The sequence below is a fragment of the Canis lupus genome, chromosome 9 (assembly GCF_011100685.1).
Source record: "Canis lupus familiaris isolate Mischka breed German Shepherd chromosome 9, alternate assembly UU_Cfam_GSD_1.0, whole genome shotgun sequence".
NCBI classification, from domain to species: domain Eukaryota; kingdom Metazoa; phylum Chordata; class Mammalia; order Carnivora; family Canidae; genus Canis; species Canis lupus.
The window spans coordinates 4513250-4538559 of record NC_049230.1 but is presented as its reverse complement, the minus strand read 5'-3'; the positions used below and the strand labels follow the sequence as shown (position 1 = coordinate 4538559).

At 59.8% G+C, this 25310-nt stretch overlaps 1 protein-coding gene and 1 long non-coding RNA gene across 4 annotated transcripts in view; one reads left to right on the top strand and one right to left on the bottom strand.

Moving 5' to 3' along the window:
* The window catches only part of SEPTIN9 (septin 9), a 145821-nt gene that overhangs the window by 7687 nt on the left and 112824 nt on the right, over nucleotides 1-25310 (top strand). The window contains exon 2 of one of the 3 annotated variants that reach the window (XM_038546489.1): nucleotides 7419-7475. In XM_038546489.1, coding sequence (XP_038402417.1) covers nucleotides 7419-7475 — 57 coding nt within the window. Of the gene's footprint in view, nucleotides 1-7418; nucleotides 7476-13055; nucleotides 13096-16460; nucleotides 17256-25310 lie in introns of those variants that run through there. The other 2 variants (XM_038546491.1, XM_038546492.1) reach the window with 2 other exon arrangements.
* LOC119873216 lies at nucleotides 1522-4543 on the bottom strand. Its single transcript, XR_005364165.1, has 3 exons — nucleotides 4116-4543; nucleotides 1947-2210; nucleotides 1522-1820 (listed from the first exon to the last, which is right to left on the bottom strand). It is a non-coding gene; the product is annotated as an uncharacterized LOC119873216 (long non-coding RNA).

Here is a 25310-nt window from a genome sequence, read left to right as displayed (position 1 = left end):
TTGGTGACTCGGGGGGATAGTAACAGTGGGACCCCAAGAAGACCGATGCACCTTCCCGTAATCTGGGGACGCCTTCCTACAGCTCTTTTTGGCCGCAGTCAGCAGTTTCTGATGGTTTTCCTCAATTTCCCCTAGGGTCCCTGGGCCCTTTGTTCATCTGCTCATCTTTCTTACGGGTACAGTTTGTTCATGGCTTGTATTTGGGTGTCTGACCAGGACACAGAAATCACTCGAGGACTTGGAACAGAAGGGCTTCAATGTAGGCATTTTGTTCGGGGGATGATGGAAAGAAGCAGCAGATCCAGCTTGCATGAGGTCTGTATGACATGATTCCCTGTTTAGAATGAGGGAAGAAAGAACACCACATTGTAAATTTTATCGTATTATTTTTTTTAAAGATTTTATTTATTTACTCATGAGAGACAGAGAGAGGCAGAGACACAGGCAGAGGGAGAAGCAGGCTCCCTGTGGGGAGCCCAATGTGGGACTCGATCCCAGGACCCCCGGATCACGCCCTGAGCCAAAGGCAGATGCTCAACCACCGAGCCACCCAAGTGCCCCAAGATTTTATTTTTTTATTTTTTTATTATTAATTAATTAATTAATTAATTAATTTATTTTCAAGATTTTATTTTTGAAGTAATCTCTACCCCCAACGTGGGGCACGAACTCATAATCTCGAGATCAAGAGTCACATGCTCCACCGACTGAGCCAGCCAGGTGCCCCCAAATTATAAATTTTAAACAGCTAGCAAATACCATAAGCCCCAGAAAATCCAGAAAAATAACAATACTCTTATCAATCAACTACTTGTCTTTTCCCCAAAAGCAATGGCTTGGCCACATACTCTGATTGCTTCTTTACATGATGACTTGGTAACATCATTTTCTCGTGAGAGACTAGAAAGTTCATTCATCTTATGGTTAATCAAAGTTTTGTTTTTTTTTTTTTTACTTTTGGTTAATTGAGATGCATTAAAAAGTGTGACTTCAGGGGCGCCTGGGCGGCTCAGTCAGTTGAGCATCAGACTCTTGGTTTCAGCTCAGGTCTTGATCTCAGGGTGGTGGGATCAAGCTATTCGGAGCTTGTCCCTCTCCCCCCACGCCCTCCCCCAAAACCCCAGCTCATGTGCACGTGCACTCTCTAAGATAAAAAAGGAAAAAAAAAATCTTTAAAAGAATACTTGCTGCCCTTTAAAAAAAAGTGACTTCACCCAGAGTTTGTAGTACTGCCACAATTTTTGCCCTACCAACGCAAGAATTCTGATATATTCTATTAAGACTATTTCGATTTTTAGGAAAGAAATAGGAAAGAGGGCAGCCTGGGTGGCTCAGCGGTTTAGCGCCGCCTTCGGCCCAGGGCGTGATCCTGGAGACCCGGGATGAGTCCCACATCGGGCTCCCTGCATGGAGCCTGCTTCTCCCTCTGCCTGTGTCTCTGCCCCCCCCCCCCCCCCCTCTCTCTCTCTCTCTCTATCATGAATAAATAAATAACATCTTAAAAAGAAAAAAAGGAAAGTATGGGGCATCTAGAACTGTATATTTATTTCCGACTGGGGATACTTTTTGTTTTGACTCAACGTGGAAGGGAATCAAGTTCTCTGCTTCCGCCTTGTGTCTGGGGGTCGGAGTGATTTTCCGTGGGCTGGCTTCTGCTTCCATACGTTCCACCCCACCGCCACCCCCGCTGCCCACATGTTTCCGGCAGGCACTCGGGTCGTGTTGGTGTCTTATCCCTGGTGATCCTGCACAGCAGACAGATTGGAGCAGTGATTGGAAGGAGTGTTGCTGGACTTGCACCTCGGGATGGCAGCCGTCACCTAAGTAAACACAGAAGTAACTATAAACTATGTAAATATAACCCAGCCGAGTCCAAACTACACATCTCCCCGTCCAGCCTCTCCGTGGTGGGAGCCCCCAGATGCCAGCGGTGCCGCCCCTGGTACCTTACACAGGAGCCGTGTGATGGGCAGGGCCTCAGAGTCCACGTAGACCGTGATTTTAACTGATCGGATTGAAGATATTTTCTGTTGTGCAAATTCTGCAAAAATGTGGGTATGTTGTTAGGGTCCTTCTCGTGCTAGTCGAGGGCCCTGGAGCTTATGGTTCCTTGGCTTCGTGGAGACAAGCTACAGGTGAGCAGCAGGAAGCTCCCTGCCCTCAGGTCAGAGGGTCAGAGGGAGGAGGTCGCGTCTCCAGTCCAGGGGCACCTGCAGGTAGTGGGGATAAAGGTGAGCTTGCCAGGCCCGAGCTGCAGCTTTCAGCAGAGATGGGACCTGTTGCCGGAGAAACTTCCAGGATGGATTGAGGGGGTAGGATCTACCCCGTTTCTCCCGTGCTCCCACCTTCTAGGCTTCTCCCAAGCCCCCCCGTCCCCCCAGCCCCACACTGGTCGGCAGACCTGGGGACCCTGTCGCTGTGGCCGACAGCCCTCCTGCTGCTCAGACGAGCGCCTGGAGGGGCGGCGAGGAGCCGAGGGATCTGCTTACGCTTAAAGATGATCTGTCGTTTGCCTGAAATTCAGACTTCACTGAGTGTGTATTTTATATGACGAATGTCGTTATGTGGGTGGGACCCAGAGATGGCCAGCTGGTGGGCCCTGGGGGGAAGGGCTCTGCGGGACCTTGCTCAGCACCGATGTCGTGGGCAGACTTGGCTCTCGGGTGACCTTGCTGCCTGGTGAGGGTGGTCAGAGCCCCCGCGTGCAGAAGCCACTGGCATGTTCCCGGCCTGTGCGCCCAGGCTGCGAGCGCCGCCACCAGAGGACAGGCCACTCCTGGTCCCTTGTCCCCCCGCTCCTTGAACAGCGCCCAGTGCAGTCGATGCTCATGAATGTTTTCATCTCGGAGATGCGCCCACACGGGCTCAGAGAGATGGAACACCCGCCCGAAGATGCAGTCAGAGCTCGGGGCGTCCCCGGGAGGGCACCCCCTCCTCCCTCGCACCTGTCCAGCACACCAAGGGCGGAGGCTGGGAGGAGAGGGAGGAGCGCTTATCGCCTGATCTCAGGTTCCTCTCAGGATAAGCCTAGAATTTGACTCTTCACTCCCACCTGTGACCTTTGACTTTGCTGGAGCCTCTCCCAGCTTCTGTGGGCCCTGGGGAAAGGGGTGAAGACGGTGCGTCCCGGGGCCCCCACCCCGGGCTCAGAGGCTGAGGGGCAGGCGGCTGCGGGCCAAGGTCGCTGTGACCTCCCTGTCCTTTCCTGAGAGACTTGAACTCAGGAGTTGGAAGAAAAAAAATTGAAAATGGATTCTTTTTTTTTTTTTTAAGATTTTATTAATTTATTCATGAGAGACACAGAGAGAAGCAGAGACACAGGAGGAGGGAGAAGCGGGCTCCCTGCGGGGAGCTCAACGCAAGACTTGATCCAGGATCATGATCCGAGCCCACCCGGGTGCCCCAGATGCTTTTCTTTTCTTTATTAAAAATAAACATTGGTGCGAGTTTTCACAGAGCCTCCTCCTGCAAAACGGTGACTTCTTGATTGGGGGAAGGTCCTGTCCAGACCTCATTCATTGTTGGCTCGGAGCAGAACCGGGTGCACGTGTGTGTGTTTCGGGGGGCGTCACCCTCCGCCCGGGTCAGGGCGTCCAGGCTGTGCACGACCCTGGGCGGAGATGGTGGCTCCGAGGCTGTGCGTGGCCGTGGGCTCATCAAAACTGTAACTAGTGATAATACGTGAACTCGAGAGTCTAGTTAGATTCCTTGTCTCCTCTGAAGGGTGTTTCGGTCTCGGGGGTTTGAAGCCCGACACGTCACGCCTTCCTGGCATTTGTCACTGCTCTGGAGTTTGTGACTTTGTATGAAATGGCCTTTGCCCTGGCCTCGGAGTTTCTGGGGTGGCCGGGGTCTGAGAGGGGAGAGCGTCCAGATGCTGAGCCTCCCCCCCACCGAGCGTGACCATTTCCTCTCGATCTCACGCTAACCCACACTCGGTTCCCGTGCATGAGCACAGGGGCAGCCGAGCTTTGTTAATTCCTAATTATAGATCCCTGGGTTTGGGCTGGATGTGGGGCTGGTGAATAATGAGCATAATAATAATTTGAAAATGATGATGATTATGATTAATATGCTACTAATGATAAATATTATGTAATCCATTGAGCACTTACCTCGTGCGAGGCGCCCTGCCGAGTGCCTGGAGCGTGGGACCTCATCTAATCTCGGTCACACGGGTGCGGCCGCCACGCTCCGTCGGCGTGCTGCACGCGGATCGGGAGGTCATTCCCCACCCCGGGGTGGGGGGAGGCGCACGCTAGCACCTGGCAAAGCCTGGGTTTGAACCCTTGCTCCTCTGCCCTCCGGCCGTCCCGCCTGCCGGGCCTCGGGGAACTCACGCGGCTCGGTCGGGGATGACTCCAGCCAGCCAGATTCCAGATCTCCTCCTCTCCCCCGGAATATGTTTTATTTTAAAATCACATAAAAATAACTCAATTCTCAACTGGAACAACTGAGCCCTTGGATGGCTCGGAGGCCTTTCCGGCTCCCTCTCTGCTGGGCTCCGCCGCGGCCGGGAGCGCCGTCCAAGGAGCCGGATTTCAGTAGCTCTTGGCCGGGGTGTGGCCCCGGGAGGCCGGGCAGCGGGCGGGAGCCTGTGCGGGGGCGGGGGCCGAGGCCGCCACCTCCCGCGTGCCCGGCGCCTCCTCCGTGCCAGGGGCTGCCTGGCACCGGCTGCGTGTTTTGGGAAATCGGAAAAATAAACAGCATCAATAAAACAAAAGCTCCACCCAAGAAATCTGAGACAGATGCTGTTTTGGTGGCAGCGGCCGCTGCAGCCCCACCCCGGGGCTTGGGGGGCGGCGAGCCCAGGAGGGGCTGGGGGACCAGATGCCCCGGGTGTGGGGTGGGGGCTCGGGGACCTGAATGGGACCTCTCCCCTTTTCCCTTCGCCAGAAGCAGGGGCAGGGGCGCGGGTGGGCGTCCCGCCGGCCCAGGGGATGTCGCAGCCGGAAGTGAGTCAATCCACAGGAATGCTGGGCCCATTCCTTCCCTGTGTCTCACCCCCGACGGTTTCCATACTGGGGACTGACTGGCTTCAGAGGCACAGCCGTGGCCCACGGGGGCCACAGCGGGACCTCTGTGCGGCTCGTCGCCCGCGTGTGCGTGTCGGGGCTGAGGGTGATGCTCAGGGCCGGTTACACGCAGTGTCGCTCCCACTCAGGTCACAGCCGTCGTGGGCAGAGGCCTGCGGAGGCTGGGGATGCCACGCTCACGCCTGGGCAGCCCTGGGAGCGGGGCCCGCGCCCTCTGCGCCCCCCCGGCCCCGGGCCCCCACCGAAGCCACTTCGGGCCACCCTCTCCTGTCTTACGGAAGCCCGATGCAGGACCCGCCGGCACGGCCCGAGGCCGTCGTCCCCACTCGCGTCCGGCAGGCCGGCCTGGAACCCCGTGTTCTGGTTGGACGCCCAAGGACGGACGGTTTCCATGGCTCAGCCGGGAGCCGATGTCGGTCAGGGCAGGTGGCACCTGGAAGGATGCTTGCGTGTCTGCCGAGTGAGGTCACCGTATGTCAGGGTTTGCCGGAGGAGCAGACCCGCGGGGGACGGGCTCCTGTGGTGGCGGAGGCCGCAGGACACCGCAGGCTGCCGTCTGTGAGCCAGACACCCGGGATGCCGGTGCTGTCGTGCAGCCCGAGTCCGCAGGCCTGAGAACCAGGGGACCCGAGGGTGGCCATCCCCGTCCACGGGCAGCAGAAGCCCAGTGTCCCTGCCAGGCCACGAGCATCCTCCCTCCTTTGCTGAAGCCCACAGCACCGGGGGCACGGCCTGCTGCACTCAGTCCACCGATTCACACGCCAACCTCGTCCAGAAACACCCTGGCACCCTCACGCTCCCAGAAATACTGTGTGGCCAAATATCTGGGCGCCTGGGCATGCAGTCAAGTTGACACGACGTGGCTGGGGCGGGGCAGGGGCTCTGCAGGGGAACTTGGCATCTGGGGACTTCCGAGCCTCTCTTCCCTGAAATGGCAGTGGTGGCACCTGCCTGGGGGGCTGAGTGGGGAGGGGACACAAGCTGGTGACTGTCCTAGAGCCTCGGCGAGTGGACATGGCTCAGCATCCCCCCGGCCTCCCGCAAGGGACAACTTGGGCCTCCCCGTCTCCTGGAAGTCTCGCTGGTCACTTTGGGCCCTTGAGTCCCGTGCCACGTGCACCTCTTGGTGTTGTTTCAGGGTGTGTTCAATATCTGAACCCCAAATATTGGAGGACCCCAATATCGCACATCTTGGGGTCCTCCCCAGCCCTGGAAAGCTGCCCAGGCTTAGTGGTAGGTATCTCACTACCAGACCCCGAAGGACGGACTGCACCCCGTTCTGTCGATGTGGAGAGCGTGCGTGTCCCCCGGGGAGCTGGACATGAAGCCAGGTCTGCAGGCCGCCCTGCCTGGGGCTCTGGAACCTTCAGGAACAGTGCTGGCTGCATCCACTCGCCGTTGCCCATAGTTCAGCAGCGGGTTTATGGGACAAATGAGGGAATGAATGAATGTCACAAGAGCCTCTGTGGAGGCACCCGGGACCCCAGCGTTCTGGGTGGGGATCAGATGGTGGAGGCTGCGGGCAGGTTTCTGGCTTAGCCCTGGGCCCCTTCTGCACTCCTCCTGCTGTCTGTGGGGAGGGCCTCTGTTGGCCAACTTGGGGTGTCCCTGCAGCCCCAAAGCACGGCCTGGTTGCCCAGGCAGGCCCTTTCCGGGGCACCGCTCCCACGGATACCCTTCCTGGCAGCCTCAGGCTTGCTTGGCTTAGCACCTCAGCAAACCTCCTCGAGTTGGGACTTGCCTGCCCTAAGCCTCTGCGGGGAGCACGCGCTGCCGCCAGGGGTGTGTGCAGGGACGGAGCACGTGCAGCACGAGGCTGTGTTAATCTGGGCTCTGTTCTTGCTCCCTCCTGGGGGTGTGGGAGAGAGCAGCTCCTCCTCCACCCTCCCACATCCAGCCTGGCTCTGCCCAGCCCCAGAGCAGAGGGGGCTGCGTCCGGGACCCTGGTGCAGGGAAATCTCAGTTCACGATACGGGTAGACGTGCATGGTCCCAGGGGGTGGCTGGTGCCTGACTGGGTGCCAGCACCACTCGCCAGCCTGCAGACAGGCAGGGTGGTGCGGCACCCTTGGCCAAGCCCCGATTTTGGAGTTTGATGGACATTGGATTCATTCTGGGCTCATGTCCTAGTAGCCGTGGGGCCTCAACCCCACTGACATTCAGCTGTCAGGTGGGAAATGTGTGCAAAGGGTTTGGCCTGGTGCCCACCAGCGGCCGGCATCCAGACGGCAGTGGCTGTCCTTGCGGGTGGCCACCGGGTCTGGGTGTCACCTGGGAGGACGAGGGAGCCCATGGCAGGAGGACAGGTGAGGAGATGCCCAGTGGTAACCACCCCACCCCCCAGCGGCCTTGTGTGACCTTTGCCCTCTGCCCCTGTCTTTAGGAGTCACGCGGACCTCCAGCAACCGTCTCCGGAAGCTTGGTGACCCCACTGGCCCAGGTAAGTGGCTTGTTCATCCGTGATCCCCAGCGCTCCGTCCCGCCTGCCTTCCCGGGTGAGTGGGGCCCCTTCCCTGCTGCCCAGGGAGGCACTGTCTTTGGTGGCTCTGCTGCAGGTGGCTTTCAGGCCCGTTGACCACAGCAGAGGCCTGGGGGTGCAGGACAGAGGGCAGAGGGGAGAGGTGGACGTGGATGCCATAGGGCGCGCTCGCCGAGGTGCCCAGGGACGGGCGGCCTGAGGGAGGGTGGCTCTGACTCCGAGCGGCTCTGGGCCGGTGGGGCCATGGACCATGGCGCCTGTTCCCTGTGACCCTGCAGAATGGAGGGTGCTCCCGCGACAGAGCGGACACGCAGCCTTGACCCGTGTCATGTAAATGGGCTCCCGGTGGTGCTGGCCGAGCTCTTCTCTCTGCTGCTTCGGTGTGTGTCATGCTGGTGGCCTCTTGTGGAAGAGGACACTGGGGCCCAGAGGTGAAGGGCCCCGCCTCCCCTAGAGCCCACATCCTACCTCCCAGACCAGCCCTGCCCAGCAGAGCTTCCCGTGGTGGTTCCACATCCACACTGTCCAGTACAGTGGCCACGCGCCGCACTGAGTTTTTTACTCATTCAGTCACTTGTGTACAATTACTCAATTAACTGAATTTCCACTTAATACCCACACGTAGCCGGCAGCTGTGAAGTTCGACAGCTCTGGATCATTCTGGCCACCCCAGAATTCCTTACCCAATGGTCTTGAGCCCATTTCCGGGGCCGTTGCAAACCGCCCCGAGGGCTAGCCATCGGAGGTGGCACCTGCTCGTGGGCTGGGCACCCCTGGCTGGTGGGGCGGCCGAGGGGCAGCTCCTCACCCAGGACTGGGGTGGTAGTGTCGGGGCGTGTGGGTGTACAGGCCAGGATGTCCACAGGGCTGTGTCGGAGGCCCCTTGTGGTGTGGGATGGGGCCGGGTGTGGGGAGGGAAGGGTGACGCCCGGCTGGAGGTCTCCGGGGCGGCTGCATGATTCACATCCGTGGTTAAGCAAGAGCTCCCCCCTCCCGACCCCCCCGGAGCCGCGGCGGGACACCAACCACTGGACTGCCTGGCCCCGTCGTCTTTCTGGGGCAGCTTTTATCTGGGGCTCCTTGCCCCTGCAGCCGGAGTGCTTCTCTGCCTCCCTCCCTTCCAGCAGCCGGGCTGGGTCCCGGGGCCTTGCCCCGTGATGGGCCGCGAGCAGGCTCCTGAGTCTGGGGTTGAGGTCTCGGGAGACTGGCGCCCGGGCTGTGTGGACACCGTCTCCTCTGGCCATCGCTGCCCTGTGCTCAGCCCGGCCGGTTCTGTGCCGTCAGCACTTGGCAGCCGCTTCCATGGCTCCGCTTGGAAGCCTAAGGCATAATTTGCCAAAGCCCAGAGCTGCAAGCCGGTGATCTGGGTTTCGCTTGGGACCGCCTGCTGACACACGAAATCCTCTCTGGGGGGGGCTGTGCAGGCTCTGGCCCGGGACACCCTTTCCTTGTCTTCCTGGCTCCTTCTCTGATCCCTGCCATCCGGGGGCTACGACTGGGGGCCAGGTGGGGTTGTTCCCTGGACCCCCAGCTTCTCAGCTCCCCGCAGTCCCTCTGGCCCTTGCAGGATCCCCCTTCAGAGCTGCTGCCGTCCCGCTCCTGACCCGCAGCCTGACCTCTCGCCCACGCTCTGACTGGTCTCCTGCGTCCAGGACCCCAGACCCCCAGTCCTCCCAGAGGGCAAAGGGCCGTATGACAGTGTCCCCGCCGCCGCCCCTGTGAGCTCAGGGTCTTTGCGAGGCTGTGTTTGGGCCCAGGCCGCAGATGGCTGATTCTGGCACAAGCCGCAGCCCATCAGCTCAAGCCACATCCATGGTCAAGCCTTCGACGAACTCACTCATTTTCTGTCCTTTTTCTTTTTTTTTTAATGGAATTGGTAGACATATAAAAAACACTATAAAGAATAAAGTAACCAACCAGCCATGAACCCACCATATTCCCCTTGAGAAATAAGGGGTTGCGAGTGTGGTCTGAGCCCCCGAGTCACCCTCCCCATGCCTCTTCCCACCAAGATGACCACCTGCTTGTTTTAGAAAAACAAAACAAAACAGATTTTAAGATTTCATTCATTTATTTGAGAGACAGGCAGACAGTGAGAGAGAGCACACGAGCAGGGGCAGAGGGAGAAGCAGGTTCTCCACGGAGCAGGGAGCCCCATGCGGGACTCGATCCCAGGACCCTGGATCACGACCTGAGCCGAAGGCAGACGCTCACCCACTGAGCCACCCAGGCGCCCCGTGACCCCCCGTTTGCATTCAGAACTGGGCACCGCCGGGCATGTCTGTGCTGCTGCCTGTGGACGGCATGCGTCTCGTCCTGCAGACCGGCAGCATCACATCGAGTGTCCAAGGGGAGTCGGCTGCTGGTTACTCTTTGCTTTTTCACGCGACGGGTTGACTTTGAGGCCTATCCACGCGGGGCCCACGTAGCTTTAGTTCATCTATTTTGACCCCAGGCGAAGGCAGGCAGAGCTATGTACCCACGGTTGCTGGAGGCCCACGGAAGCTTTCCTCTGTGACAGACGCTGCCGGAAACGTTCTCATGTACCCCGTGCACACGTGTGTGTCCTCAGGCAGATGATGCCCACACTCAGGCCGCCGGAGTGGCCTTCCAGTCTGGTCTCCCACGCTCACCGACTTTTTGGGCCTCCCACAGCCTCTCTGGGCGGATGCCTCCAGGCCACGGTCCCCGGCCAACCTTTGTCCTGGTTCCCACAGCACTTGCCTCGGTCAGCGTCCTCACCTCCCGCAGCCCGGCCCAGCCAGCCTGCCCCACCGTCCCCGCTGGGATCCCTCAGAGCCTTCTCCTTCTGCCCTGACATCCGGTGTGCTCTGGGGTTGGTGGCCTCATCCCTTCTTCTTCTTCTCCTTCTTCTTCTTCTTCTTTTTTTTTTTTTAAGATTTTATTTATTCATCAGACACAGAGAGCGAGGCAGAGACACAGGCAGAGCGAGAAGCAGGCTCCCTGCAGGACTCGATCCCAGGACCCCGGGATCATGCCCTGAGCCAAAGGCAGATAGATGCTCAACCACTGAGCCCCCCGGGCATCCCATCTCATCCCTTCTGTAGGGTCCTGAATAACGTCCCCCCCAGAATTCATGTTCACCCAGAACCTCAGAAAGTGGCCTGACTTGGAAATAGGTCTTGAGTTAGTTAACTCAAGTTAGTTAGTTAAGGATCTTGAGGTGAGATGCTGCTGGAATTAGGGTGGCCCCTGAACCTGATGGCTGGGGTCCTTACAAGAAGGGGACAGATACAGGCACGCAGGGGAGCAGGCAGAGATGGAGTGAGGTGGCCACGAGCCCGGGGACGCCGGGGCCCGGAGCTGGAGGACACAGGAGGGGTTTTCCCCGCAGCCGCCGGAGGAAGCGTGGCCCTGCCGATACCTTCAGTTTGGACTTCTGCCTCCGGAGCCGGGAAGGGATCAGTTTCTGTTGTTTTAAAGCCTCTCGGTTGGTGGTGGTTTGTCAGGGCAGCCCCAGGAAGCGCCTGCACCGCCCCGCGGGCTCCTGCGGGTGGACGACCCTCTACCCACCGAAGGATCTCCCGGAAACGCTGCTGTCTGGGCTGCGTGTCTTCCCTTTCTGCTCACGAGCAGGGGCCCCACGGGATCCCCTAGCGGATGCTCCCGCTGCTCCCCGGGTCCCCCCACCTCCATCCTTGCTCCAGGCCCCGTGAACCTCAGCCTCCCGCCAGGACACCCCGCTGTCCGCAGGGCCCAGCTGCCATCGTCACGGCCGCGTGGGCTAAAGGGGGAGAGTGTGCCTCTGTGACGGGGGTGGTCGAGGAAGACACTGCCGGGGCCCGGCTGCCCCTGGGGCTCGCCCTGGGCCCCCACAGGCACCCCTCGCTGGTGCCTCTGTGCCCACCCACTGACACCTGCTCCTCCGTTGTTTCTCTCATGTCTTGTGTGTCAGCCCAGTTCTCCACCCCGGTCCTCAAGCAAGAAACCTCAGCGTCGTCCTTGACCTCTGTCCCGTGCCCGGCACCCTCAGGTCAGCAGGTCACCGAGATCTTATCAACTCCTCTTCGTCCCCCCACATGACCCTTGGATGGGCAGCCTTGTGGCCTGGGCCTGGTCAGGCCTCAGTGTCCCTCCTCACCCGCACCCCTTCTCCCCAGGGAGGCTGCTCTGCTCCCGTCAGCGTGCAGTGGCGTTTACCGAGACCCGCCTGTGTGCCCAGGACTGGGCCGTAGGCTCCATCCACGTGATGATTCCAAACAGACCTGTCTTGGGCCTCTTACTTAGAGAACCCTCGGTCCCCTTGTCCCTGCAGGATAAACTGCAATTCCCGTCCCCCCTCCCGAGCTCTCGCTCCCGCCTCCTCCCTCCTTCCCATGGCCACAGCTCCGGGATCAGCCCTGCACCTTGTCACCTCCGAAGGCATCGTCTCTCTGGGGTGACTTTGACCCCACCTGTCCCATCTCCGTTAGCAGGTTGGCCTTGGGCCCCCCCCACATAGGGCTGGATGTTCTTCCAACAGCCAGCTGGCAGGCTGTAAATATTGTTGGACTGAGCTTGGTGTAGGACAAGCTTGGGACCACCGGCCAGAGGACAAGCTTAAAATAGAAGTATCTGCCTTTTTTTTGTTTGTTTTGCCTTGGCTGAAAAGTAGCTTTTCTCCTTGTTTGTCTTCTGGTGAAGAAACTCGTGGAGCATGCGGTGGCCCCAGGGAGCAGGGGGGGCAGCACACCCGTTCCGCGGCGGGCACACGTGGCTGCCCTATTGGAGGCGGTAGATGGAGAACGTTGGTGTCGTCGCGGAAAGTTCCGCCGGGCAGTGCTGGTCGGGACGGTCCACGGCGCGGTCCTCAAGTCCGCTGTTCACCCAGTGAGCGTTTGTAGGGCGCCTCGTGTGCAGGCAGGACGTTGGGCCCCCGGCGAGTGAGAGACACCTGCTCCTGGGGGTGGGGGTCCAACCTGGGGGGCCCCGGGGCAGGCTCTCCTGGGGACCCTGCCCCGCGTACCCCGTGGGTCCACTTGCGCCGCACGGTGCCAGCTCGGGCCTGGCTGCAGCCCGGGATGGGTGGCTGAGTGCGGGGGCCGTGCGGGGGGAACCGGCCCGTCTGGGCCCCTTCTCTGGCGCAGGCCGGCCCAGGCGGCACCGGCACCGGCACCCCCGCCGCCGTCCCCAGGGCAGACGGTAGCCCCGTTGTGTTTATTTAGGAGCAGCCGAAACTTGCTGCACAGTAAGAAGCAGAGAGAGGCTTCGTGAGAGGAGCGCAGGCGGCCCGGCCCAGGATCCCGCTGGCGGGTACCGTAGCAGCGGCTGCGGAGGGTCGGCGCCAGGGGTTGGCGCGTGGGGGTCCGGGTGCAGCTCTTTTATTTTTAACTCAGGGAAGCAGACGTCAGCCGTTGAGTCTGGGGATGAGCAGGAAATGAACGGAAAAGTCATTTTTTTTTCTTTTTTAGAGCGAGTTCCCCGTAGCTTGGAGCTGATTATGGAGGACTTGGCGCTGGGGAGTGAGAGGGGGCCGAGAGGCTAAGCCCAGAGCCTCAGGAAGTCTCCTTTCGGCCTGGCTCCCCTTCGCCCACCTCCTCATGGCCCCTCCTCAGAATGCGCACTGGGGACAAGTCCACAGGTTGGTCCTGCCGACCCCTTCCTGGGGCCCACGCTGCCCACATCCTCGGAAGCATCCTCCTGGCCTGGTGGCGGGAGTTCAGGGCACCCTAGGGACACCCCTTACCTGGGTGTCCCCTCCCTCCTGGGTGTGGGGGACGTGCAGGTGTGCTTCACGGGGCCGAGCCGCGTCTTTAAAGATAAAGCCCTGGGGATCCCTGGGTGGCTCAGCGGTTTGGTGTCTGCCTTTGGCCCAGAGCGCGATCCTGGAGTCCCGGGATCAAGTCCCGCATTGGGCTCCAGGCATGGAGCCTGCTTCTCCCTCCTCCTGTGTGTGTCTCTGCCTCTCTCTCTCTCTCTCTCTCTCTCTTTCTCTGTATCTATCATAAATAATCTTAAAAAAAATAAAGATAAAGCCCTCCTCGAACTCCTCCTCCTTACCTTGTACCATGCCCCTCGCTGGTGATGGTGACGTCGGTGGCGGTCAGCAGTGTGCAGATGGCAGGTGCAGAGCTGTTGTGGGGTGAAGGACAGATACCAGCTTGGGGACTGTCTGGAAGAGGCTGGTGGGCCTCGGTGCCCACCCCGGGGACGTGGGCGGGTGGCCGGGAGCCGGGGCCTGCCGGTTGGTGGGGGGGTCCTGCCTCCCCCAGATGGCAGGTGTCGGTCCAATTTGGGAAGTGCTGGGTTGAAGGAAGCCCCAGCCCCCTCACAGGGACAACTCACCACATTTACTATGCTAATGTGCCGGAGGAATCTAAGGCAGGCATCTAGTTTTATGTAACCGCAGAGCCCTGTCAGTGGAGGATACAGCCACGTGGGGAACCCACTTTGGGGATGCAGGTCCGGCCTGGCCTGGCCAGTCGCCTCCCCCCTCCCTGAGTGGAGAGTGCTGGTGCCTAGACTGGCCCTCGGTGAGCGGCGGGGGTGGGGTGGGGGTTGGCTGCCCCCTTCTCCCATGGCCTGGCCTCACCCCACTTCTGCGCCTGGGCTCTGAGCTGGCTCATGACTAACCCCGGCCTCACTGGAGCCAATCGGCGCTGCCAGGTTTCTGGTTTCAAATTATCCCCTGCTTGGGCCAGAATGCTTGGATTTTTAGGCATGGCTGGGGGAATGGACGTTGAGCCAAACTATGCCGGGGGAGAACCCAGGGTCAAAGCTGTGCTCGGCAGCTGTACCAGCTACAGCAGGGAAATCACAGCCTGCGCGCTCGGTGCCTGCGGGAGGGCCCACCACCAGCCAGGGCCCGGCCTCCCCAGAATTTCCACCGGCGGGCCTGTCTGTGGGGCCTTCCAGGACCTGCTTGCCCCGGTGGGGATTGGTGCCGGAGAGAGTCCCACGTGGTACCAAAGGGGCTGCTGCTTCTTTTTTTTTTTTTAAGATTTTACTTATTTATTTATCAGAGACACAGAGACAGAGAGGCAGAGACACAGGCAGAGGGAGCCACACAGGGAGCCCGGACCCCGGGGTCACACCCCGGAGGCGGCGCTAAACCGCTGAGGCTGCCCCATAGGGGCTGCTTCTTTATGTGTTTTCTGTCGTTTCTAAATTCAATACAATGAACAGATATTATGTTTACAATCAGAAAAACCAGTAAAGAGTACTTTTTCAAAGTCAGGAAAGAGATTTAATGAGTAAACAACAACAAAAACATCTTCATGATTCCCATTGTTTTAATGCAAGGATTGTTAGTGGTTGGTTGAACGTGATGTTTTTAGAAGGGAATAGAATGGGGGTACCTGGGTGGCTCAGCAGTTGAGCGTCTGCCTTTGGCTCAGGTTGTGATCCTGAGGCCTGGGATCGAGCCCCACATCAAGCTCCCCGCAGGGAGCCTGCTTCTCCCTCTGCCCGTGTCTCTGCCTCTCTCTGTGTCTCTCATGAATAAATAATAAAGTATTTAAAACACAAACAAACAGAACGGAATAGAATGACCAGAAGACGTTTTACGGGGACGTTGGCCTTTGGTCTGTGGTGTCTGGGTGGGTCCCCGGGGGAGCTGGAATGGATGGCCAGGGACGTGGTGGCTTGCCACCACACAAGTGCATCCTCTTGAGGTTCTGGAGCTGGAGGTCTGAGATCGAGGTGTGGGCAGGGCTGCGCGCGGCTCCTCCGAAGGCTCCCGGAGAGGATCTTTTCCTGGCCTCTTCCTGCTTCTGGGGGACTGTGGGGTCCTCGGTTTGTGGCTGCATCCAGCCTTCAAAGCAGGGGCCTTCAAGTTTGTCTCCACTCCATCTCATCCCTTCCCCTGTGTCTGTACGTTGACGCTTCCCTCCTATAGGAGGCAGGAGGCACAGGATGGCATTTAGGGCCCAGCCTGATAATCCCGGCTAATCTCCCTGTCTCAAGATCCTTCATGTAATCCAGTCTGCAAAGACTCTCTAAATAAAAGGTCCCATTTACAGGGATTAGGATGTGATATCTTGTCATTCAGCCTGTCTGGGACCTCCCTTGGCTGAGAAACCGCCCCCCACCTTCCCTCAGCATACAGGCCACTTCTGGGGCTTCCAGCCCCTGGCTCGCCTTGGGGGTGGGGGTGGGGAGATGGTTGCTACTTGGTGTCCCCCACCCCCAAGGAGACACCCTGGCTACAAGGGAGACCACATTTGGGGTCCTGTCCCAGGCAGGAGGGGATGGGAATTTTGCTGGCACCATCCAGCAGGTGTGCACGGAGCCCCCCTGCCCTTTGCCACCCCCCCCATCCCCCGTAACACATGCTTATGTGGCCATGTGGGACCCTATGGGACTGGGATGCAAACTCAGGATAAATCAGAGCAAACTGGCTAATGCGGTTTCATTCAAGGCGGGGCAGTGCTCTTCAAACCAGCCCCTGTGGCCACATGCCCCCTTTTGCAGGAGAACTGGGACATCTGGAGTTCCCAGCAAAATCGCATGAGCTTCCCTTGACACGTGGGCACCAGTATGCGTTTTCTTTTAATGGGGTCTGGCAGACAAAACCTGCTTCTGTGTCTCGGGCCAAGGGCCGCCACTTTTGAGCTCCCGAAGGAAAGAAGCCTGAAGAGCAGAGGGGGTGCTCCACCCCCGGCCCCCCAGCTCTGATGGACTCTGGTCAGGTGCTGGTGGGGTCCCGAGGTTGCCGGGGAGGAGCCCCACGGGGGCCCCAGAGGACCCCAGGGGAAGTGCAGGAAGCCGCTGAGGGCCCCCCCCCACCGCCAGGCCTTGGGGGGGCCCCTCCCAGAGAAGTGCTGAGTGTGGGGAACTGTGCTGAGCAGCCAGGCTCCCTCCCCGGGGACAGCTGGGGACGCACTGACTCATGAGTCAGTGGGACCTTCCAGGAAGTCTCCCTCGCGCCCGCCGCAGGCCCCCCCCCCCCCCTCCCCCCGTGGGACGGCCAGTGGCCTTGTCACCGCCTCCGACAGGACGGCCACAGGGGCACCTTTGCGTAGTCATTGTCGTCGGGGCAGGTGCTCCGGAGCCCTCCCTGGCCGCCTGCCTCCTTGGGGCCAAGTCCGGGGTCAGGGTGGGGTGCACCCCCCTGCTCCCCCAGCGCAGGGAAGGCGAGGCGGGCACGCAGGAGGAAACTAGGCTTTTCTAAGGCTTCCACCAGAGGAAACGTAGCATCTCGGGACGGGGGAAAATGAAAGACTTTGGAAGTCGCCAGGAATTTGACTGTGAGCTGGTTTCCAAGAGGCTAAGTTAAGCTTCTCCAAGTGGATATTAAAAAGGAGCAGCAGGCCTGGCGGCGGGGCTGGAGGGGGTGGAGAGAAGGCCTCCGGAAGCCGCACGCCGCACCTCTGGAGCCCCGCGCACAAAGCCCAGACGGCGGTCCGGCCGGGACCGGGGCCGCGGGAGGAGCTGCTGCGGGAGGCTCGCGGCCCACGTCCCACGTCCGGCCCCCGCCCCGCCTCCGCGCCTCTCGGCTCTGCCTCGGGTCCCTTCTCCCTCCGGGTTCCAAGAGACAATGCTACTTCAGTTTGGGGCACAAACATATGATCAGCACATGGAAATGTGGTAATTTGGATGCATTCGTGATTGCAACAGATTGAAGAAATTAGACCAGACAAAGAGTGTTTTTGGAGGAGGAGGAGGAGGAGGAGGAGGAGGAGGAGGCAGAAAGAGGGAGGGCGTCGGGGGTGAGAAGGGGAGGACGCCTCTGGAAAGGGGGACGCCGGGACCGCCTGCTGCTAAATATATCCGTAGTAATGGAGAGAGACCGGATCACAGGTAGGCCACTCGCTGCCCCCTCCCCTAACCCAGAGTCCCGGCCCTGCTTCGGGAAATCAGTGCCCGGGGGTCACTCTTATTCATTCCTGTGCACATATTTCTTTCCCTCGCGACTGTGCTGAGGTCATGGGACGCCGCGTTCCCAGAGCTGAGCTTCACCAAGTCTGGCTTTTATTGAAACCCTGCTCTCTCTCCGGGACTCCTCTCTCTCCTTCCCCAGCCGGCCACTTCTGCATCTGTAGGCTGCGACCGTTGGCGCCCGGGCTCCGGGAAGGGGTGGGGTGGGGGGGACCCGCGGCTGGCGCCCTCGTCTGGGGTGGCGGCATTTGGGCCGCTACTTGGTTTGTTTGTCCATCGTGTGGTTAGTGTTTCTGCTGCCAGCCAAAGTCCAGTCTTCAAGGCCGCCTCGGTCTCCTCCCTGAAATAGCATTTTGGTGCCTTCCCAGGAGTTGATTGCAGGGGTGGAGCTCTCCCGGTGCTCAGAGGAGACGTGCAAACGTGTGCGCGCGCGCGTGTTGTGTGTGTGTGCGTGTGCCCATGCATGGCCTTCAGAGCTTGGCCTGTTGGGGCCATTAACCAAGGCGAATGCCCCTTGGGGCCGGCCGTGTCACTGGGGTCCTTGCTCACCTGGGAACCCGACAGTGGGGAGGGGGAGTGACGATCTTCTAGGGTCACCGAGGGACCCCATGGGCCGGAAAGATGAGCAGACGTGGACTCCGCTCAGAACCCGGAGCAGAATCGTGGTTTAAAACGTCTCAGTGTCTCAGTGTCACGTCAGGCCACGGAGTGAGGGCAGATGGCCTGTCCTTGGGCCCTCGGGGTCTGAACCAGGGATCCCTGCTCCCCCTGGGGGTCCAGCCCTTCGTAGATGGGCCGCTGTCACCGGCAGCCCCCACGGAGCGGGCACAGAACCATCGGGGTGGCGCGAGAGCCAACCCCAAGGAGGCAGTCCTGCCTTGAGTCATCCAGGTCAGAGGCCCTCTGTCCCTCCGCTGGCTGTGGCTGCGTCGTGTCTGACATCTCAAGTCCCCGTTGTCACAGTGCCTCCTGCTCACGGTGTGCCCCCAGGGGGACCAGGTACGCAGGGCAGGCCTGGGGCACCCCAGGGCTTCGGCTGCTCTGGGCTGACCCCTGCGCCCTGGTGAGGCTCACAATGTCACCCCACAAGGGCCACAGCCCCGCGTGTGTTGCCTCCACTGTGCGTGTCGGGGGCTCCCCAGGAATGGGTGGCCCGTCCCGGAGCTCCTCCTTGTCTGCTGTTCCAGGGGCCGATCAGATCGTGATGTGCTATCAGGGCCGATGGGGCAGCCGCTGGGAGGAGAGCTGCTGGCCGGCTGTGCGCACACGTGTGTGTGCATGAGTGTGCGTGTGTGCACGCGTGCGCCGCTGGACGGCCACGGGAGGAGGGGCAGCCGTGGAGTCCGGTTGCGGCTCAGGGACCGGGGCCGGCAGGGGCTGTGGGGCCGGGGCAGGGACAGGGCCTGACAGGTCACTTCGCCAGCCTGGCTTGCAGGGCCCCGTGGGGCCGTGGGTCCAGCCTTCGTTTTACAGATGACTGCGCCACGGCCCGGGTGGGTGACCCCAGGGGAGGAGAGAGCCGGGGAGGAGACCCTTGGGAAGTGACAGCCCCTTCGGAACCTTCTGGGCCAGCCAGGCCCCAGGAGCTTTCCATGAACTGAACTAAACTGCCTTTGGAGACGGTCAGCTGGGCACCTTTCTGGCCACGCCAGGCGCCCCCGCCCTGGGCTGGGACTGCCCGCGAGGGACAGAAAGGGGACTTTCTCTCAGGATGTGCCTGAGATGAAATTCCCATAAGGATGCGTTGTCACTAAAAATTACTTACTTATTTCAAAGCTCAGTTAGAAAGTGGTTACAGATGGGAAGGGCAGTGGGAATCCTCGGGCCCTTTCCCGACACGCTCCCCAGCCCTGCTCAGATCTTGACCTTGGTCCTTAATTATGGCTGGGCTCCTAATCAGCACCCCCGCTCCCCAGGGAAGCGAGTTCCGTCCGCCCACCCCGTGGCCCCGGGCCTCGGTGTCCTAGCCTGGAGCGTGAAGGGGTTGGACCGGCGTGGCCCAAGCCAGTGGGCTTCTGAGCCTGTCCTGGGGGGGGGGGGTGTCCCCGGAAGCTCCTTCCTTCTCACAGGCACGTCCCCTTGTGTCGCCCTAAGGCGGCTGTGACCGCTGCCTCGGGCCCCGCCCGTGCTGGCGCAGAGCTGGGGCTGGGGGCCAGGGTGCCCCGCCCGACCTGCCAGACGGGGCTGCCGCTGCCGGTGTCCCCGCTGGGCTGGCGTCTGCGGTGTGTCTGTCCGGTCCTGTCCCGGAGCAGTTGCTGGGGAGGGGACGGGGGCTTGGGGCAGGTGCAGGCAGCCACAGGACCCTTCCATCTGCTCGCTCCTTCTCTTGGCAGCACTGGGCTCCTGCCCCGTCCGTGGGTCTGGGGCCTGGGGTCCCCTTTGACGGTGGGGTGGCCCCGGTCCTCTCAGAGGCACCCCCCTGCCCCCATGGCCCGGGGAAGATGCCCGAGGGCTTGTCAGCAGGGCAGGGATGAGTCATGGAGCAGGGACTGGCCGCGGAGACACAGAAGGCCGCGCCTTCCAGCCAAGGGTCGGGTTTTTTCCCTTGTTCTGGACTGGCTTTGTGGCTTTTACAAATTAAGCAGTTTTATCTTGTTCCAAGTGCTTGTATTTCAGCAGGGAGAGAATCTCCAAGAAGGGAACTTTCGACTGGGGAGCTGTTACTTAGCTCAGCTGGGCCTCGGGGGAGGGGGGTGGGGGTGGGAACGGGCCTCTCTCGGGTGACTTGCAGGCAGGGAATGTGGCAGCTCTCTGCTGTGCCGGGGACGTTGCTGTGGGGTCCTAGGAGGGCCGCTGCCCCTGGCTGGCCGGCGTCTGCCCGACCCAGTGAGGCACGGAGCGCTCACCCGGCGGGGAGACAGCCGGTGGTCTGCTCTTCTCGGGGCGTCCACAGTCGTGGGGAGGGCAGGGAGCTGGACACCCCTCACCTGTCCCTGCTTGTCTCTGAGTCCCCCGGGCACGTCTCACCCCGGTCCTGGACGGGCAGGTCACAAGCTGCCTGGACCTGCCTTGTCCTCTCTCACTTTATTTCCCTCATCGCCAAGACGAGAGGAGTGGCCAGGAGCCTTCCTGGCTTAGTTTCTTAGGGCTCTGACCTGGTCCCTGGAGTAGTTTCTTAGGGCTGCTGAGACCAAGGGCCACGGACTGGGCGGCTTAGCAACAGTGCTTGACTCTTAAAGTTCTGGAGGCTGGAAGTACAAATTCCAGGTGTCGGCAGGGCTGGTTCCTGGAGGCCTGAGGGGGGCGTTGTTGCCCTGTACCTCTCTCTCGGCTTCTGGGGGCTGCCCCCATCCCCGGTGATCCGCGGCCTGTAGGAGCGTCACCCAGTCTCCGCCTGCCGTCATGGAACCTTCCGTGTCCCCAATCTCTGCTGCTTCTCTCTTATGTGGACACTCATCACTGGACTTGGGGCCCCCTGGAGAATCCAGGATGACTGCCTCTCAAGACCCTTAACTGAATCATGCCTGCAAGACCCTATTTCCAAATAGGACCATGATCAAGGGTTCTAGGTGAGCAGGTGTTTTTTGGGAGGTTGGGGTGGGGGAGCACCATTCAAATCCTCCCCCCACCCCACCCCGGCCCAGGCCCAATGTGTCCTACATGCACAGGATGATTCCATGCCCCAGGTTCCTCCTTGTCCTACTCTGGACCTTGGGGTGTGGGGGCCACTAGCCTTTTTCCCTGGGTCTTGTGTGCCTGGTGGCATGTGGGGAGCTCAGCCTCGTGCGGAATCCAAGAGCCGGCCGGGAGACTGCCCTGCTTCCCTTCCACGCGGCTTCCTCCCTGGAGCTCCCCTGCCCGCGTGCAGCTGTCCCGGGCCGTTTGCCACAGCCAAGCCGTGCTGCAGGGTCCTGGGATCCCCGAGATCCTGAACTCTTTTTAAAAACTGTGGTAAAATAGGCACACCATAAAAAATTGCCGTTTTAACAATTTTGGGGTATATGGTTCAGTGGCATGAATAACTACACTCATGGGGGTGCCTGGGGGGCTCAGTCAGTTAAGCAGCTGCCTTCGTCTCAGGTCATGATCCTGCGGTCCTGGGATCGAGTCCCACATCGGGCTCCCTGCTCAGCGGGGCGTCTGCTTCTCCTTCTGCTTGTGCTCTCTCCCTCTCTCTCTCAAATAAATAAGTAAAGTATTTTAAAAAAAAAGCACACTCACATAGTTGTGCCGCCAGCCATGTATCTGCAGAACTTCTTCACCTTCCAGAGTGAAACTCTGTCCCCATGAAACATCAACTTTCCGTTCTCCCTCTCTGCCCTTGGCCGCCGGCATCCTACTTTCCGTGTCTCTGGGGTTGGACTGTTCCAGGTACCTCACAGAAGTGCAGCCCTGCACTATTTGTCCTTCCTGGCTTATTGGTTCATCCGTGTCATAGCAGGTGTCAGGGTTTCTTTTCTTTTCTTTTTTTTTTTTTTCAAAGATTTTATATATTTATTCGTAAGAGACCCAGAGAGCGAGGCAGAGACACAGGCAGAGGGAGAAGCAGGCTCCTTGCAGGGAGCCCGATGCGGGACTCGATCCCAGGACCCCAGGATCACGCCTTGAGCTGAGCCACCCAGGCGCCCCAGGTGTCAGAGTTTCCTTCCTACTTTGAGGCAGAAGGATAGTCCATCATCTGGATAGATCACGTTGTGTTTCTTCTTTTGTCTCTGGAGAGACATTTGGGTGGTTCTTCTGCCTTTTGGCTTTTGTGACAACTCCTGCTATGAACACGGGCGTGCGGGTATCTGCCCGAGACCCTGCTCCCAGACGTGCCGGCTACATGCCCAGAAGCGGCGTTACTGGATCAGGTGCAGTTTTAGTTTTGGTGGGAAGCTCCGTGCCGCCTGCCCAGTGGCTGCAGCATCTCCCATTCCCGCCAGCAGGGCACGAGGGTTCCGGTCTCCCGCACCCTCACCGACACTTGCCGTTTTATTTGCTTATTTCGTTTTCATGGATACCAGCCATCCTAGCGAGGGCGAAGTGGGGTCACGTTGTGGTTTTGCCGCGTACTTCTCTAAACGGCTGGAGATGGTGAACGCCTTTTCCTGGGCTTGTTGGCATCTGTGTGTCTTTGGGGGAAACGTTTCTTCAACCCCTCTGCCAAGTTTTTATTTTATTTTTATTTTTTATTTTTTTTCTCTGCCAAGTTTTTAATTGGGTCGTTTGTGTTTCGTCGTTGGTGGTAGGAGTTCTTTACATACTCCGCATATCAGTCCTTTATCTGATACGTGATTGGCAAGCATCTTCTCCCATTTTACTATTTTTTCTTTTGTTCCTCTGCTTTTGGTGTCATACCCCTTGCCACAGAGCTTTTCCCCTGAGATTTTTTTCTTAAGTGTTGTAGAGTTTTGACTCTGGCATTTAGGCCTTGGATCCATTTTGAGTTAATTTCTGTATATGGTGTGAGGTAGGGATCCCGATTCAGTCTTCTGCTCTCACGCCCAGGCTGGCTCCTCTGGGTGGCAGGGAGTGGGGAAACCCTGGGCTGGCCCAGGCCTTGAATGCCTCAGCTCTGGCCTGGAACATAGCTGGACATGTGTTGTGCCCGGGGAAGCCCAGACCGGGCCCTTCTGGGCTGACAGTGGAGGCCGGCCTGGGATGTCACCCTGGCTGTCTGTGTGTCAGAGTGTGGGGCTCCGCATCCAGTGGTCTGTCCCCATGTTCTTCTTTTCTTTTTTTTAAATTTTTATTTATTCATGAGAGACACACGGAGAGAGAGGCAGAGACACAGGCAGAGACACAGAGAAGCAGGCTCCCCCCAGGAACCCCGAAGCGGGACTCGATCCCAGGACCCCAAGGTCATGCCCTGAGCTGAAGGCAGATGCTCAACCACTGAGCCACCCAGGTGCCTGTCCCTGTGCTCTTCCCAGGAAGCCTCCTCCACCCATACTCTCCTGCTCTGCTTCTGCCCCTGCTCAGAGTTGTCATCCCTCTCGTCTTCCCTTCCACTCCGACAGATACTTCTGTCGCGGATTCCGCTGACAGGGTCGGTTGTGGACTCACAACCCCTTTTGGGCTGGGCATGTGACCGAGCAAAGGGCAGCGTAGGGCCTGAAAGAGCAACTGGGGAGATTTTGTCCCAGCAAGTGACCTGCACTGGGACGGCCGTCTCGGCCACAGCCTGAAGTCCAGGCAGATAGTGCGGATTTCAGCTCCTGGTGAACACTTCTGCCTTTAGACCTTTAGGTCCTCCTTCCTTTTCTTCTTCTTTTTTTTTTTTTTTTTTCAAACAAATGAGGAAACTGACGAGCAAAGCTGAGTAAACAAAGCAACACACCCCTGGGAAATGAGCGAAGTGGCACCAGCTCTAAAATTTTGCTAGAAAAATGGCCTGCTGGGGATCCCTGGGTGGCTCTGCGGTCTGGTGCCTGCCTTTGGTCCAGGGCGCGATCCTGGAGTCCCAGGATCGAGTCCTGCATCGGGCTCCCGGCATGGAGCCTGCTTCTCCCTCCTCCTGTGTCTCTGCCTCTCTCTGTCTATCATGAATAAATAAATAAATAAATCTTAAAAAAAAAAAAAAAAGATCTGCTTTGCATCTGGGTGGATCTGCGGGAGCCCGTGGGTGTGTCAGGGCCTTGGGGTTCGGTGGGCAGGACCCCGCACCCCCTGTGCTCCTCTCCTGCCTTCCCGCCACCTCCCACCAGACCGGCAGCAGTCTGTATTCTGCTTTGAGTTCACCTCCCGCCAGGCCATAGCGGGGCTGCCGATGGCGGGACCGTCCCACTCAGGTTGGTCCCGTGCGCATTTCAAGTATTTATTGAGGTCCCGCAAGGTGCAGGCGCTCGCCTTGGTTCTCGGCCTGGAGGAGCGAGGAGGATGCAGCCCTTGCTCCCTCGGGACTCTGTCTGAACTAGATGTCAAGCAGCTAGCCGATAAGCACGTGGGTAGATGATTCTAGACGCGGCTTAGAACAGGTGATGTGATCATTGCCACGTGCGCATGCCCGTGGGTATGTGTTGGGGAATTAATGGATGCCCTTCCCGAGGAGGCGACACTGAGCTGCAACTTGCATGACCAGAAGGACCCTACCGGACCAGGCCAATGTCCAAAGGAAGAGCTTCCAGGCAAAGAAAACAATATGCAAAGGCCCTGAGGTCGGATCATCAAGGTGACAGGTGGGGGTGGGGCTGGGTCTGGTCGTGCTGGGGAGGCCTGCTGGGTGCCCCGTGGAGGGGGCCTCAGGCCCGGGGTGCCCAGTGGCTGCTGAGTCACTGTGGGAGGCCCGGAGGGGAAGCAGGGAGGCCTGGAGGGGAGGGGGATGCCGTAGTCACTTTTTTGCAGCGCGAGACGGAAGGCCTCTGGTTGCTGGGTGGACCCGGGGGGTCGGCGAGGCCGCAGGTGCGCTGCCCTGGCGCCCAGCCCTGCCCTAGCGGCCCCTGACTTTAGGAGGGAGGCCTGCCCCGCCTGAACTGAGAGGATGCCAGCTGGGCGTCTGCTTGGCCAACCAGCAGGGAGGGGAGGCCTGGGAGGGGGACCCCGAGCAGGGAGCCTCCGGAGCAAATGCGGTGTGGGGGACGCAGCTCACAACTTCATGTCCCGCAAGGTCCTGAGTCTCCGGCAGAGTCACTTTGAGCGCTGATGTGACCCCACGTGCCCATCAAGGGACTGACACCCCCTCCTGCTGGTGTGGACCTAGCTCCCGTGCGTCCGCTCACCTGGCAAGCGTTGGCAAGGGGCATGAAGATTCAAGGGCCTCTTTCGCAGGATGGCGGATGGCAGGTGCCCTTGTGCCCCCGGCCCATGCAGGGGACGTTTTGGGCCGGGCCTTGCTTGCTACTGATTGTGCTCCCTGAGCACCTATGGGACACCTGGTGGGGGCGCACAGGTGTGATCCTGGGGTGCAGAAGGCTCACCCAGGCCGGAGACCTCACCATCCTGTGGCCTCGCTTCAGGCCCGCGCCCCCTCTCTGGCCCCCCGACCATGCGCCAGCCAGCCCACCAGGGTCCCGGTGCCCTGGCCAGGTGGCGTTTCCTTTCAAGGATGCAGGGCTC